At 38.9% G+C, this 16776-nt stretch overlaps 1 protein-coding gene across 2 annotated transcripts in view; it reads left to right on the top strand.

Moving 5' to 3' along the window:
• The window catches only part of PCCB (propionyl-CoA carboxylase subunit beta), a 156355-nt gene that overhangs the window by 23690 nt on the left and 115889 nt on the right, over positions 1-16776 (top strand). For both annotated transcript variants that reach the window (XM_080804276.1, XM_080804277.1), the window contains exon 6: positions 3262-3372. In XM_080804276.1, coding sequence (XP_080660402.1) covers positions 3262-3372 — 111 coding nt within the window. The remainder of the gene's footprint in view (positions 1-3261; positions 3373-16776) is intronic.

The raw sequence follows: 16776 nt of genomic DNA, 5'->3' as shown, positions 1-16776 counted from the left end.
ATCTCAGCTGTAGAGCTACTTGAACCTGTCAAGGTTGAAACAATTACCAGCCTCTATACTGGTCCTTTATTGATCAAAAGCCCTTATTAGTAATCAATACACATATTGGAGGACTTTTGATTTTTGGAGGACAGGGTCCTTATTGCCTACTTTGACAACAGCTAGCCACACTAGAAGCATGGGCTGCCAGTCCCCATGGCTGCCTGCTCCAGGGTTGCCAGGTGTGTGATGATTCTGCTAGCCTCCAGAGTTCCAAAATAGTTGCTTCAGACTGTTCCTGCAAACTCAATAGATGTTTAGTTTGAGGCATGGATTCTTAGAGCATCTTGTTCCAGCATCTTCTATGATATCACCCAACTCTTTTATGTTAAACACATATTTTAAGTGTAGTTTTCTAATTCCTTTGACTTTTTAAAAAACTGTGTTTATTGAGTTATTTGATAGTTGCTCTAAGGATTATAATATGTATGTCAGTTGGTCACAGTCTACTTCAAATTAAAACTGACTTAAATCTGGTAAAATAAAGGATTTTTTATCCCATATAGCTCCATTTTATTCCCCTTACTTTGTTCTGTTACTGTTAAATACCTCGTAAGTCTAACAACAAAATGTTAAATAATTGCTTTATATAATCTTGTCTTTTAAAGTATTAAGAGAGAATTATATACAGTATTGTGTATTTAATCACACATTTAACATTTTTAGTGATGTAACTTGCTTCCTGTGGATTTTACTTACTGTCTGTTGTTATTTTCCTTCACCCTGGAGGACATCCTGAGGTGTGGGCAATGGTAGCAGCCTTAGTTAAGTATGTCACTGTTCTTATCTCAAGTTTAACAGTTTTATTTTATTTTAATTTTTTAATCAGTAACCACTTCTCAATTTCTTAATATTTGGTCTGATTCCTAAGCCTCCAAATTTTTTTTTTTTTTTAATTTATTTGACAGGGAGAGATCACAGGTAGGTATAGAGGCAGGCAGAGAGGGAGAGAGGAAGAAGCAGGCTCCCTGCTGAGCAAAGAGCCCCATGTGGGACTCGATCCCAGGACCCTGAGATCATGACCTGAGCTGAAGGCAGAGGCTTAACCCACTGAGCCACCCAGGCACCCGAAATGTTTGTTTTTGACAATTTCCTTCAGTTTTTTAGTTGTTTCTTAGAGGGGAGAATTTTCTGAACTCTTTCCTCTGCCATAGCTGGGAGTTCACTCACACACCTTGATATTTTTTACATGGTATAGATAACTCTTTCAACTTTTTTATTGTTGTAAAATACACATGACATTTATGAATTTAACCATTTTAAGTATATATCCAGTGGTATTAAATACATTCATAATGTTATGCAACCATAACCGGTATTCATCCATGTAACTCTATCCATCTTGCAAAACGAACTCGTGGGGCACCTTTCCGGCTCAGTTGGAAGAGCATGCAACTGTTGATCTTGTGGTTGTAAGTTCAAGCTCCATATAGGGTGTGCAGATTACTAAAAAAAAAAAAAAAAAAAAACTCAAAAAATATTAAAGAAAAGAAAAAGAAACTGGAACTCTATACCCATTAAACAGTTTCTCCCTGTTATTCCCTCCTCTCAGCCCCTGGCAATCACCATTCTACTATGTCATGTGATTTTGAGCTTCTTTGCCTTATATAAATGGAATCATATTGTATTTTTAAAATTCAGTTAATTAACATGCAATATATTATTAGTTTCAGGGGTAGCATTCAGTGATTCATCAGTTGTATATAACATCCAGTGCTCATTATATCACGTGCCCTCCTTAATGTCCATCACCCTGTTACCCCAGCACCCCACCCACCTCCCCTCCAGCAACCCTCAGTTTGTTTCCTATGATTAAGAGTCTCTTATAGTTTATCTTCCTCTCTGATTTTGTCTTGTTTTATTTTTACCTCCTTTCCTCTATGCTCCTCTGTTTTGTTTCTTAAATTCCACAAATGAGTGAAACCATATTATAATTATCTTTCTCTGATTAACTTATTTTCCCTTGGCATAGTACTGTCTAGTTCTATCCACATCATTGCAAAGGCAGGATTTCATTCTTTTTGATGGCTGAGTAATACTTCATTATTTATCTATGTACTACGTCGTCTTTATCCATTCATCTGTTGAGAGACATCTGGGCTCTTTCCATATTTTGGCTCTTGTGGACATTGCTGCTATAAACATTGGAATGTAGGTGCCCCTTCAGAACACTACATTTGTGTCTTTGAGGAACCCCCAGTCTGTTTTCTAGAGTGACTGTACTAGCTTGCCTGGGATCTTATTGATTTGTGTTTTTGTGAGTGGCTTATTTCACTTCACTTAATGTCCTTCAGGTTTATCCATGTTGTAGCATGTGACAGGAAGTTTTTCCTTTTTTTTTTTTTTTTTTTTTTTTTTTTTTATTAAAGATTTTTTTTTTTAATTTATTTATTTGACAGACAGATCACAAGTAGGCAGAGAGGCAGGCAGAGAGAGAAGGGAGGAAGCAGGCTCCCTGTTGAACAGAGAGCCCGATGCGGGGCTCGATCCCAGGACGCTGGGATCATGACCTGAGCCGAAGGCAGCGGCTTTAACCCACTGAGCCACCCAGGCGCCCCAAGTTTTTCCTTTTTGAGGCTAAGTAATATTCCACTGTGTGTGTGTGTGTGTGTGTGTGTGTGTGTGTGTGTATACATATATATATGCCCTTCACATATCTCTGTCCCCATGGGGACTTCCTGGCTCCTGCTACCTCCCTTTCCCCATATGCCCTGCCTAGACATGGGCAGACATTGAAGACTCAGAGTAAAGTAGCACCCGCCTCTTAGCCTTGCCTTATAACTGCTGGGTACTCTCTGTGGCAGGTGTGGAGGGACTCTAAATAGAGGTCATGGCTCCTGTATGTTCTGCTTCAGGTTTTCATTAATTTTTTCAGCCAGCTTTGTGCAGATATGGGTGCTGGACCTGACATGTGTTTGGGGCTGGGGTAAGAGTGAATAGAGTCTCTTTGAGCTTATGTCCTGTTGGAGCTTTCTGGAAACTACTGCCAAGGAGGGGAGAGAGGGTATTTGCCACAGAGAGTAATAAGCCAACGGTCCCACCTGTTATGAGGAGAAACGGCATATATAATTTTGGGAGAACCTGTATTGATTAGGTCTCTTGCCGCTAGCATAGAATTTCTGTGACTAAAAGCCAAATGTAATTTTATAACTGCCTTTATCTTCTGCAGGTAGTGCCTTGAACACCTCTGTAACCACATGCCTTGCCTTTCTCTTTTGGCAGAGGAATGTCCAGGCATCTGGAGTCATCCCTCAGATTTCTCTGATCATGGGCCCGTGTGCTGGTGGGGCTGTGTATTCCCCTGCTCTGACTGATTTCACGTTCATGGTTAAGGTAAGAAAGAAGGGCCTGCTTCTCCTGCCCTTTGAGAATTGTGTAGTAACTCACCTGCAATAAAAATAGTTCCTGACCTAGATCTAGGTTACCTGCATTATTGCTGCTCTCAGCATAGTAATGATAAGATCTTAGTGGGGGGAAGGTTTTGGCTGAAATCTGTATGGGACTTCTGTGACAATGTGCTTGTGTACTTCATTGTTGGGTGATTTTACTTGTTGATTTGAATTGCAAATGATTTTTAAGTAATCAAAGGATCCTATCTTCTGCCTAGACGGATGATTGGTTCCTAAATCCTATTAAAAAGTTCCTCATGGAAGCGCTTGGGGGACTCAGTTGGTTGAGCACCTGACTCTTGATTTCAGCTCAGGTTTTGATCTCAGGGTTTTGGGATCAAGCCCTGTGTTACACTCTGTGCTGGGCATGGAGCGCGCTGAGGATTCTCTCTCTCCCTCTCGCTCTGTCTTTCGCCTACTTCTCCCCCCACTTTCTCTCCCTGTCTTAAAAAGAAAGAAAACATTTTTCATGGAAGTCTTTTCTGTAATCTGTTTTATTGTGAAGTTGTTTCCTACGTACCATCTTTATTTCTTCGGCTGTTTGCCATTTCATTACATACCATCTGTAATTGTAAATCTGAACTCTAACTTCATTTTGAGAGGTGCTTTATCTTTAGAACATAATTCTAATAGAATGAGATTCCTAATTTTAAATGAGGCCTACTTGCACTTATATATGGGTATTTACTTTAACTTGATATCTTTTTAAAAAATTAGTCTTTTCCTCATAAAATATGTTTAATAATAATGAGCAATAAATGTCAAGACAGATTTGAGGGGGAGAGGTAAAGATAGTCCTCCAATATGAGGAGAAAACTGTAAATAGAAGGAATGTAAATACAAAACACCATTTTCTCGAGGGTAGTTTGGCAGTAAGAATTGAGAAATCACGAAAGGTGCTTACCCTTTGATCCAGATATTCTGTTCTTCGTGACAGACTGAAAACAACATATATGTTCAATAGGGATGGATTTTAAAAATTCAGATGACCACATCTCTTCCTGAACAAAGCAGAATTCCCTCTACCTTGCCTGCACAATCAGTATCTATCTGAGCTCACCCAGTCCTCTTCTTCCTGCCAGGAACAGAGGTGGCAATTCCTTTGGCTAAGCCCCTTCTCTGCCCCCCCTTCCTACATCTGTGCATATCATGTATTGCAACTCTTCACACCTTTTCAGTAGCCAGCCTCCTCCTGTCCATTCTGTTCCATCTGTCATCTTTAGCCTCTCCCTTGGTACTGGGTCCTCCCGTCAGAACTGACCCCTATTCAGGTATTTTCTATCTTCAAAACAACCCAAAAGCCCTCCCTTACTCTGCATCTCCCTGTGGCTATTGCCCTATTCCTATCTTCCTATCGTCCCCTTAACACATTCCAATTTGGCTCTGCCCCCTCGCTCTACTAAAACTGATTCTTTTAAGGTCACCAGCGATTTCTGTGTCACTGCCAATGATCTTTAACACACGTTTTCCTGAGTATTAGCAACATTTGTTTCCCTTTGCTTCCACTCTGTTGTCCCTGGCATTTCTTCTCCCCTCTCCAGCCTTCTTGGTGTCCATGGCTAACCCTAGTGTTAGCCGGCACCTTCAACATCTCAAATGATTACCATTTCTTTTTTGTGGTGAGAACATTTAAGCTCTACTCTCCTAGCAATTGTCAAGTATATAATACAGCATTAACAGTAGGAATCACTAAGCTGTACGTGAGATCCTCAGAACTTATTCATCTTATAACTGGAAGTTTACACCAGCATTTCCCCATTTCCTCCAGTCCCCAGCCCCTGGTAACCACCATTCTACTCTGTTTTTATGAGTTCAGCTTTTTCAATTCCACACATAAGTGAGATCATACATTACCTGTCATTCTTCTTCTAATTTTATTTCACTTAGCATATGCTTTTATACATGGGTAATAATTAGACATTAGTGAAATGCTCTCAAGGTCCATCCCTATTGTTGCAAACAACAGGATTTCCTTCTTTGTCATGACTGAATAATGTCTGTGTGTTGCATTTTCTTTATCCATTCATCCATTGTTGGACATTTAGGTTGTATTCGTATCTTGGCTATTATAAATAATGCTGCAGTGAACATGGGAGTACAAATATCTCTTTGAGATCTTGATTTTATTTCCTTTTTTAAAAAATTTAATTATAATGTAGTTAACATACAGTGTTATATTAGTTTCAGGGGTACAATATAGTGATCCAACAATTCCATATATTATTCAGTGCTCTTCAAGATAAGTACACTCTTAATCGCCTTCACCTATTTCACCTATCCCCCAACCGCCTCCTCTCTGGTAACCATCTGTTCTTTTAGTTAAGAGCCTGTTTTTTTGGTTTGTCTTTTTTTCCCTTTGTTCATTTGTTTCGTTTCTTAAATACCACATATGAGTGAAATCATATGGTATTTGTCTTTCTCTGACTGACTTACTTCACTTAACCTTGTATGCTAACTCTACCCATGTTTTGCAAATGGCAAGATTTCATTCTTTTTTATGGCTGAATAATATTCCTCTGTGTGTATGTGTGTGTGTATCACATCTTTTTTATTCGTTCATCAATCATAAACATTTGTGGGTTGTTTCTGTAATTTGGCTATTGTAAATAATGTTGCAATAAACATAGGGGTGTATGTATCCCTTTGAATTAGTGTTCTTGTATTCTTTGCTAGTATGATTACTGGATCATAGGTTATTTTTTTTAAAAATTTTTGAGGAACCTCGCTACTGTTATCCACAGTGGCTACACCAGTTTGCATTTCTACTAACAGTACATGAGAGTTCCTATTTCTCCACATCCTCATCGACACTTGTTTCTTGTGTTTTTGATTTTAGCCATTCTGATAGGTGTGAGGTGATACCTCATTGTGGTTTTGATTTGCATTTCCCTGAAGATGAGTGATGTTGAGCATCTTTTCATGTATCTGTTAGCCGCCATCTGGATGTCATTTTTGGAGAAATGTCTGTCTGTGTCTTCTGCCCGTTTTTTTGTTTGAGTTATTTGTTTTGGAGATGTTGAGTTGTATCAGTTCTTTATATACTTGAGTACTAACCCTTTCTCAGATATGTCATTTTCAAATATCTTTTCCCATTTAGTAGGCTGTCTTTTAGTTTTGTTGATGGTTTCCTTTGGGTATATATCCAAAAGTAGAATTGTTGGTGATTCTATTTTTAACTTTTTGAGGAACTTCCCTACTGTTTTCCATAGTGGCTGTATCAATTTACATTCCCATCAGTGGTGCACAAGGGTTCCCTTTCCTCCACATTCTTGCCAACAGCTAGTTCTTATCTTTTTGATAATCACCATTCTAACAGGTTGAGGTGGCACCTCCTTTTGGTTTTGATTTACATTTCCCAGATGATTAGTGATGTTGACCATTTGTATGTCTTCCTTGGAAAAATGTCTGTTGAGGTCCTCTGTTCATTAAAATTTTTTTTTCTAGCTTTATTGGTACAATTGTCAGATAGCATGTGTAAGTTTAAAATGTACAATGTGATAGCCTTATATATACATATATTGTGAAATGTTTATCACAATAAGGTTAGTTAATACATTTTTCATTTCAGGGGCGCCTAGGTGGCCCAATGGGTTAAAGCCTCTGCCTTCAGCTCAGGTCATGATCCCAGGGTGCTGGGATCGAGACCCGCATCGGGCTCCTTGCTCAGCGGGGAGCCTGTTTCCTCCTCTCTCTCTCTCTCTCTCTGCCTGCTTGTGATCTCTGTCAAATAAATAAATAAAATCTTTAAAAAAATACATTTTTCATTTCACATAATTACCATTTTGGATTTTTGCTGTAGTTTGAGTTGTAGGTGTTCTTTAAATATATTTTTGATATTAATCCCTTTTCAGATATATGATTTGCAAATATTTTCTCTCATTCAGTAGGCTGCCTTTATATTTTGTTGTTTTTCTTTTGCTGTGCAGAAGCTTTTTAGTTTGATGTCCTACTTGTTAATTTTTGCTTTTGTTCCTTCTGCTTTTGGTGTTGTATCCATAAAATTGTTCCCTATGTTTTCTTTTTTTAAATTAAAAAAAGTTGGTTTTGAAGATTTTATTTATTTGAGAATGAGAGAGAAAGAGAGAGAGAATGAGCAAAGAAGAGTGCAGAAGCAGGGGAGCGGCAGAAGGAGACAGAGAAGCAGGCTTCTGCTGAACAGGGAGCCCTATGTGGGGCTTGATCCCAGGACCCCAGGATCATGACCTGAGCTGAAGGCAGACGCTTAGTTGACTGAGCCACCCAGGTACCCTGTACCATGTTTTCTTCTAAGACTTTTATGGTTTCAGGTCTTTAAGCCTTTAATCCATTTGAGTTAATTTTTGTGACTGGTTGAATATATGGGTGTAATTGTATTCTTCTGCCTGTAGAGATCCAGTTTTCCCAAAATCACTTATTTAATTTTTATTTATTTATTTAAGATTTTATTTATTTGAGAGAGAAATCACAGGCAAAGGGGAGGAGTAGAGGGAGAAGCAGACTACCCACTGAGCAGGGAGCCCAATGCAGGACTTGATCCCAGGACTCTGGGACCATGACCTGAGCTGAAGGCTGATGCTTAACTAATTTTTATTTATTTATTTAAGATTTTATTTATTTGAGAGAGAAATCACAGGCAAAGGGGAGGAGTAGAGGGAGAAGCAGACTACCCACTGAGCAGGGAGCCCAGTGCAGGACTTGATCCCAGGACTCTGGGACCATGACCTGAGCTGAAGGCTGATGCTTAACCAATTGAGCCAGCCAGGTGCCCCCAAAATCATGTATTGAAGAGCCTTAGCTTTTCCTCATTGAATATTCTTGGCTCTCTTGTTGAATATTAGTTGGCAGTATATATGAGAGTTTGCTTCTGGGCTCTTGATTCTGTTCTATTGGTTTGCAAGTCTGTTTTTATGCCAGTACTATACTGTTTAAAAGATTACTATAACTTTGTAGAATAGTTTGAAATCCAAAAATATGGTACCTCTAACTTTAATTGTCTTTGCCAGAATTGTTTTTGTTATTTGGGGTCTTTTGTGGTTCTATACAAATTTTATTTCATTTTATTTTTTAAATTAATTAGTTAATTTATTTGACAGACAGAGATCACAAGTAGGCAGAGAGGCAGGCAGAATTGTGGGGGGGGAGCAGGCTTCCCGTTGAGCAGAGAGCCTGATGCGGGGCTCGATCCCAGGACCCTGAGATCATGACCTGAGCCGAAGGCAGAGGCTTAACCCACTGAGCCACCCAGGCGCCTCTCTATACAAGTTTTAGACTGTTTTTTTCTATTTCTGTGAAAAACGTCATTGGAATTTTGAAAGGAATTGCATTGAATCTATAGATAGCTCTGGGTAGTATGGACATTTTAACAATACTCTTATCCAGGAACATGTGATCTCTTCCATTGATTTTTGTCATCTTCAGTATCTTTCATCAAAGTCTTAGAGTTTTCAGTGTATAGATCTTCCACCTCCTTTGTTAAATTCATTTGGAATATTTTATTATGCTTGATGCTATTGTGAATGGGCTGGCTTTCTTTTTCTTTTTCAGTGTAGAGAAAGCTACTGATTTTGGTGTTTATGTCCTTTTTTATTAGTTATGTGTTAGTATGCTAAGCAATCCCATTCTGCACTTGCAGAACTTTTAGTATCTGCATATTAGTGCCATCTCCCCTCGTTAGTCCTCCACAACTAATCATTAGGTCTTAACCATTCTACATCTTAAATATTTGATGTGTTTAATGAGAGTGCAATAAAAATGCTACCAGATTGATTTTTAAAGGACTAGATATTCCATGAAAGAAGTAATGAGTGGCATGCTCTGCTAGGTGATAAAATATAAAGTGAAATAACAAACTGGTTCATTAATTTATAAATAAATAGACCAGGAGAACAGAGTAGAATTGAGAAATAGATGTGAATATACTCAAATATTTAGTTTCTGATGAAATGGATATTATTCTGTTCAGCGCCACCCATAATGTCAGTTTTTTGTATCAAAGACCTCAAAGGTTCCAGCATTACTAAATTCCGGTTGACATTTCTCAGTCATCATCTTACTTGACCTTTCAGTATTTTACTTAGCTGATCATTCCTTCCTCTGAAACTTGGAAGCACCACAATTCTTGGGTTTCTTCTTCTAGCTCTTCTCTCCTTCCCTGGGTGATATTTATCCCATCTCCAGATTTTAAATATTCAACTGTTTGCTGACAGCTCTCAAATCTGTGTCTTCCGGATGGAACAGTCCTGAACTCTAGGATTACCCATTTGGGTACCTACCAGTGTTTCCATTTGGCCTTCAGTGGTATCTCAAACTTCATAGGTTTTGGTCTCTTACAAGCCTCTTCCAAGTTGTTTTCCTGCAGCCTTTCCCATCTCAGTAAATGGCAAGTCCAGCCTTCCAGTGGTTCAGGTGAAAAAACATTGCACCATTTTAACTCCTCTTTTTCTGTCACATGCCAAGTTCAGTTCCAAGTCATATTCATTTTACTTTAGAATGTAATCTAAAATTATATTGCTTCGTATGTCTTACTACTTACACTGCTACCATATTAATTCAAGCATCCCACCTGGATTATTGCAGAATCCTATTTTGTCTCCCTAATTCTGTCTTTGCCTCTCTCCCACTTAATTTAAAATTTTTTAAGCACTGTTAACTGTCTCATTCTCAGGGAAGTATGCAAAATATGTAAGTTTGACAATTATTAAGTGCAAATCCATGTAAATAATACTGAGTTCAAGAAATGACCTTCAGGAGCCCTGCTCCCATTACCTTTCCTAATCACCATTGCCTCCTTTCATCCTGTCCAGAATTATTTATGATCTCAGCTTTTATGGTAATTATCTGTATTTGCTTTGCTTTATAGTTACAAGTTGTGGTTTGTTGCCTGTTTTGACCTTTAATATAAGATGAAATCATGTAATATTCATTCTTTTGTTCATTCTTTTGTGTGTGACTATGACTCATTATGTTTTTAAGATTTATCCATGTTCTTTGTAAATATAGTTCATTCGTTTTAATCTGTAGTAAATTATCTTAACATATTCATCCGTTCTACTACCTTTTGTGTTTAAAGATTTTTGCCATTGCCATCGATGCTGATATAAACATTTTTTTAAAGATTTTATTTATCCACTTATCTATTTGACAGAGAGACAGAGAGAGAGATCACAAGCAGGCAGAGAGAGAGGGGAAGCAGGCTCCCCGCCAAGCAGAGAGCCCAACACGGGGCTTGAGCCCAGGACCCCAGGACCATGACCCGAGCCCAAGGCAGAGGCTTTAACCCACTGAGCCACCCAGGTGCTCCATGATCTAAACATTCTTAAACCTGTACCCTGGTTTCAGGTTCTCAGGGTAAGAGCATAGTTATGTCATAGGATGTACATATCTTCAGCTTTTTAGGGTAATGCCTAACTGTTCATTAAAGACGGTGCAGCAGTTTACACTTCTATTTGCAGTGTGTGAGAATTTCACTTGTTTCACATCCTTGCCAGCACTTTTATTAGTATGATTTAATTATGCCAGTTTGCATGTGGTGTGATCTTTCATTGCATTTCCATGACTAATGAGATTTAGCACCTTTTCATATGTTTCTTCTTTTGCGGTGTGCCTGTTCATCTATTTTGCCCATTTAAAAAATCGTGGGTTTTTTCTTATTTTTAGGAGTTCTTTTTATATTCTGGATGTAAGTTCTTTATCAGTTGTATGTTGCAGCTGCCTTCTCCCACACTGTGATTTGCAGCTTTCCTCCTCTTAATGCTACCTTTTGAACAGAGTGTTTCAAAAGTCTTTATTTTGAAATTTCAAATTTTCAGAATTCTATTATTTATTTATTTTTAAAGATTTTCTTTATTTGTGAGCTCATGAGCAGGGGAGCAGCAGGGGGAGAGGGAGAAGCAGACTCTCCGCTGAGCAGGGAGACGTGTGTGGGGCTTGATCCCAGGACCCTGGGATCATGACCTCAGCCAAAGGCAGATGCTTAACCAACTGAGCCACCCAGGCAACCAAATTTTCAGAATTATTAACCATTTGTGAGTGGGTTGTGTATATCATGTTTCTTTACTGTTTAATGCTTCTGGATATAATTCTTAAGAGTTAGGATATTTTCTTCCACAACTAGTTAATAAATTCAGGAAGTTTAACACTGATGTAGTACTTTAAAAAATTGTGGTAAAATATACACAAAAAAGTCAAAAATGGAAAATTTCAGTTAGAGTTCTATGGCACTAGGTATATCCACATTTTTGTGATACCAGCACCACCAGCAATCTTCAGAATTTTTTCATGTATCCCAGCTGAAACTTTTTACTTATTAAACACTAGCTTACCATTCCCTACTACTCCAAACACTGTTCTGTCTGTGAATTTTTGGAATCCTACAGTATCTGCCCATTTGTGACTGGCTTATTTCATTTAGCATAATGTCTTCAGAGTTAGTCCATGTTGTAACATGTGTTAGAATTGCCATCTTTTAAAGGCTGGTTAATATTCCTTTGTATGTATATGCCACATTTAAATATCCATTCATGTGTCAGTGAACACTTGAATTGTTTCCATCTTTTTTTTTTTCCTTCCTCAAAGATTTTATCCATTTATTAAAGAACACAGAGGGAGAGGGAGAAAGAGAAGCAGACTCCCAGCTGAGCAGAGATTCCAATGCGGGACTCAATCCCAGGACCCTGAGATCATGAGACCTGACCTGAAGGCAGATGTTTAACCACCTGAGCCACTGAAGCACCCCTGCTTTTCTTTTTCTTTAAAGATTTTTAACAATTTATTTATTTGACAGACAGAGATCACAAGTAGGCAGAGAGGCAGGCAGAGACAGGAAGGGAAGCAGGCTCCCTGCTGAGCAGAAAGCCCGATGTGGGGCTCGATTCCAGGACCCTGGGATCATGACCTGAGCCAAACGCGGAGGCTTTAACCCACTGAGCCACCCAGGCCCCCTGCCCCCCCCCCCCGCTTTTTTTTTCTTTGTTAAGATTTTATTTATTAGCAAGAGAGAGCACACAGGTGGAGGGGGTGAGGGAGAGGGACAAGCAGACTCCCCACTGAGTGGAGAGCCAACGTGGAACTCTGATCCCAGGACCCCGGGATCATGACCTGAGCCAAAGGCAGATGCTTAATGGACTGAACCATCCAGGGACTCCAGCTGTTTCCAGCTTTTGGTTATTGCAAATAATACTGCAACAAATATTGATGTACAAGTTTTTGTACTGTTTCTGTGGTGGTCTCTTTTTGTTCTTTGGGGTATACACTTAAGAATGGAATTACTGGGTCAGGTATTATTTCTTTTTAAGATTTTTAGGAAACATCATCCACTGTTTTCCACAGTGGCTGCACCAGTTTGCATTGCCACCAACAGTACATGAAGGATCCTTTTTTCCTGCATTCTTATCAACACTTGTTGTTTCTTGTATTTTTGATTTCAGCCATTCTGACACGTGTGAGGTAACATTTCTTTTCTTTTTTTTTTTTTTTTTAAAGATTTTATTTATGTATTTATTTGACAGACAGATTACAAGTAGGCAGAGAGGCAGGCAGAGAGAGAGAGGAGGAAGCAGGCTCCTTGCTGAGCAGAGAGCCCGATGCGGGGCTCGATCCCAGGACCCTGGGATCATGACCTGAGCCGAAGGCAGAGGCTCAACCCACTGAGCCACCCAGGAGCCCTGTGAGGTAACATTTCATTGTGGTTTTGATTTGCATTTCCCTGATGAAGAGTGATGTTGAGCATCTTTTCACGTGTCTGTTAGCCATCTGGATGTCTTCTTTGGAGAAATGTCTGTTCTTATTTTCTCCCCATTTTCAGTGGGATTATTTTGGTGTTGAGTTTTGTTGGCGTTGGGTATTAACCCCTTATCAGATGCATCGTTTGTAAATATTTTCTCCCATTTAGTATGTTGCCTTTTTGTTTTATCATTTCCTTTGCTTTGCAAAACCTTTTTTTGTTTTGATGTAGTCCCAATAGTTTATTTTTGCTTTTGTTTCTTTTGCCTGAGGAGATATATGTAGAAAAATGTTGCTTAGGCCCCTGTTAATTTTTGAATTACTTTTTATTGGGGAGTTATAGGAGTTAAAATAAGTATTCTGGATATTAGTCACTTATCAGATACGTGATTTGTAAATATTTTCTCCCATTCTGTGGGCTGCCTTTTCATTCTGTTGGTAGTGTCCTTTGCACAAGATTGTAATTTTGATTAAGTCCAGTTTATTATCTTATGTTGCCCCTGAATTTTTGTCTATATCTAAGAAGTGTTGCCAGATCCAGTGTCATGAGACTTTGCCCATTTCCTAAGTGTTATGCTTTTAGCTCTTCTTTGTAGGCCTTTGATCCCTTTTAGTTAATTTTTGTATATGGTAAAACATAAAGTCCAACTTCATTCTTTTGCATGTGAATATGCCATTTTCCCATCATCATTCATTGAAAAGATTGTCCTTTCTCCACTGGATGGTATAGGTATCATTGCCAAACCATTTGAGCATATATATGAGGGCTCATTTCTGGGCTTTCTGTTTTTTGACTGGTCTATATGCCTTCATGCCAGTACCACACTGTTTTGATTCCTGTAGCTTTGTAGTAGGTTTTGAAGTCAAGAAAGTGTGAGACCTCCAACTTTGTTCTTCTTTAAGATTGTTTTGGTTATACAGAGTACTTTGAGATTCCTCATCAATTTTAGGATGGGCTTTTCTCTTTCTGTAAGAAAAAGTCATTGTGGTTTTGATAAGGATGGCATTGAATCTGTATATTATTTTTGGTAGTGTTGACATCTTACACTATTGAGTCTTTCATCCCATGAATAGGAGATGTCTTTCTATTTGTGAGTTTTAAAATTTCTTTCAGTGATGTTTTGTAATTTTTAGTGTACAAATCTTGTGCCTCTTTAGTTAAGTCATTCCTAAGTACTTTATTCTTTTAGAAGCTATTATAAATGAAATTATTTTTGTAATTTCCTTACCATATTGTTTGTTGTTGCTGTATAAAAATGCAGCTAATTTTTTTTAAAGCAGGAGAAAATCAAATTTAATTTCATACCTCCAGGGAATCTACACAGACATGGAAATTCTAAGAATAGTCAGGCAGAATGAGGTATCTTTGTAGTCCTGAGCTAAGGAGCAGGAAGATGAAAAAGAGTGAATGTTTGGTAAACAAATGTTTGCTGGGCCACTCAGAAACAATGGGACATTGAAGACTTTGAGCAAATAGGCCTTTTTAGGTTCCTCCCTGTCTACCATACCTAGTTCATGGTATAATGTAGTTATCCATGGGCATAGCTATCTTTCTGGAGCAGGTCCTCTATCTAAATTCTTTTCAGGCAGTTGTAGGGAAGGTAAAGAGCTTTTACTGAATCTGCTGGATATTGATTGCTTTTTATCTTAAAATAATCTTCATGTCAAAGTGGCCCATTTTGGGGCACCTGCCTTGGCCCCTGCCATGTCAAGATACAGCATGATTTGGTGAGCCGAATTAGTGACCCAAATTAGACCTAAGAAAACTGCTAGCCAACAGTGACAGAATACTTAAGTCAATTCAGTTCAGTCAATAAAGTGGTTTAAAAGTTTTTTTTTATATTTTTAAAAATTTAAATTTAATTAATTAACATATAATGTATTATTGGTTTCAGAGTACAGGTCTATGGTTCATCAGTCTTATGTAACACCCAGTGTTCCTTACATCATGTGCCCTCCTTAATGTCCATCCCCTAGTTACCCCATCTCTCTACCACCCTCTCCTCCAGCAACCCTCATTTTGTTTCCTGTGATTAAGTTTCTTGTTTGTCTTCCTATCTAGTTCATCTTGTTTTATTTTTTCCTCTCTTGCCCTATGATCCACTGTTTTGTTTCTTAAATTTGCTTTATGTGGCTTTTGTTCCCTGAAGGCTTTCTGTAAAGTTTAGAGGATGAGAATGAAAATAGCGCTTCCCAATCTCTGGCCCCAGAGCCAAAAGCTTGGGGCCCCACTCCTCAGTGAGTCTTCAGCGAAAAGCCGTCAGTCACTCCTGTCTTCTTGGTCTCCAGCTACACTCCATGCTCACCTGGCCTGTGACTGGGTGTTTCTGTTTCTGTTTCTGGCACATGATCCTGCTTTGGGTCTCCAAACCCTGCAGATTCCTATGGCATGCTCCTACGCCACTCCTCCCAGGGGAGGAAGGGGGAGTCATCTGTTCTGCTGCTGGTTGGGCCCCTGCTTAGAGACTAGTCACCCATATGTGCTGGGGTTCATGGTTTATGGTAATCCCAAGCTGAGAGCCCACTTCTGGGCTCACTGTTTGCATCTGGCTTCCCCACTCTGGTGCCTGGGAGCTTGCCTCACTCAGGCACCCCTAGTCTTCCTGTGACCCCAAGGATCTGAGACCACATTGTCCCAGTGGGGGTTCTACCCACCCCCTGCTGTCTGAGCAATGTCCCTCAGCGGAGCAGACATCTAAAAGTTCTAATTTTGTGCTCTGCTGCTCTACCACTTGCCAGGAGCTGACTGATGGAAGTTCCCTTCTTCTCCCTCCCATCTATCTTCCCGTATATTGCCTCGGATTCACTTCTCCACACCGCCTACCTTGCAGAAAGTGGTCGCTTTCCTATTTGTAGAGTTGCAGCAATTCTTTTCTTAGAACTTTGGTTGAGTTCACAGATGTTCAGAATGATTTGATAGCTATGTAGCTGAATTTCTGGGACCAGATGAAGTTAAGGTCTCCCACTCCTCCACGATCTTAGACTCCTGTTTCTGCCTTTAAAAAAAAAAAAAAAAAAAGTGGTTGAATGTAATTTCCAGTTTGCTTCTGAATTTAGATGCAACCAAACCTCCACTCTCAGCTATGCATTAAATGGTGGTGGTTGTTGCCTCCTTTTTCATCTTACTCTGAAATAATGACTCTGGACCCAGACCTAATAGCTCTCCTTAAGTCTAAGCAATTCAGGCAGCTGAGAGGGTGTCTGAAATGTAGCTATTTTTTTGTGTGCAGCAACTTTGATTAATTTGTGTTTTTTGTTTTTGTTTTTGTTTTTGTTTTTTGCCCCTGTGGAGTCTTTAGGGTTTTCTATATATAAAATCATATCATCTGCAGACAGATTTTTTTACATCATCATTTCTGATTTGCAGGTCTTTTCTTTTATTTTTTTTTTCTTGCCTAATTGCTCTGGCTAGGACTCTTAGTACTATGTTGATTAGAAGTGGTGAAAGTGAGGATTCTTGCCTTATTACCTGAACTTAGAAGAAAAGCTTTCAGTCTTTCACCACAGAGTATGATACTAGCTGTATCATTGCCTTTATTATATTTTCTATTTCTAGTTTTCTCAGTATTTTTATCATGCTAGTATGTTGAGTTTTGTCAGATACTTTTTCTGCATCAATTGAGATGATCATGTAATTTTTTTCCCTTTG

Source organism: Martes martes (assembly GCF_963455335.1).
Source record: "Martes martes genome assembly, chromosome: 1".
Taxonomy (NCBI): Eukaryota; Metazoa; Chordata; class Mammalia; order Carnivora; family Mustelidae; genus Martes; species Martes martes.
The sequence above is the reverse complement of the archived record's forward strand: the minus strand, read 5'-3'. Positions and strand labels throughout refer to the sequence as shown.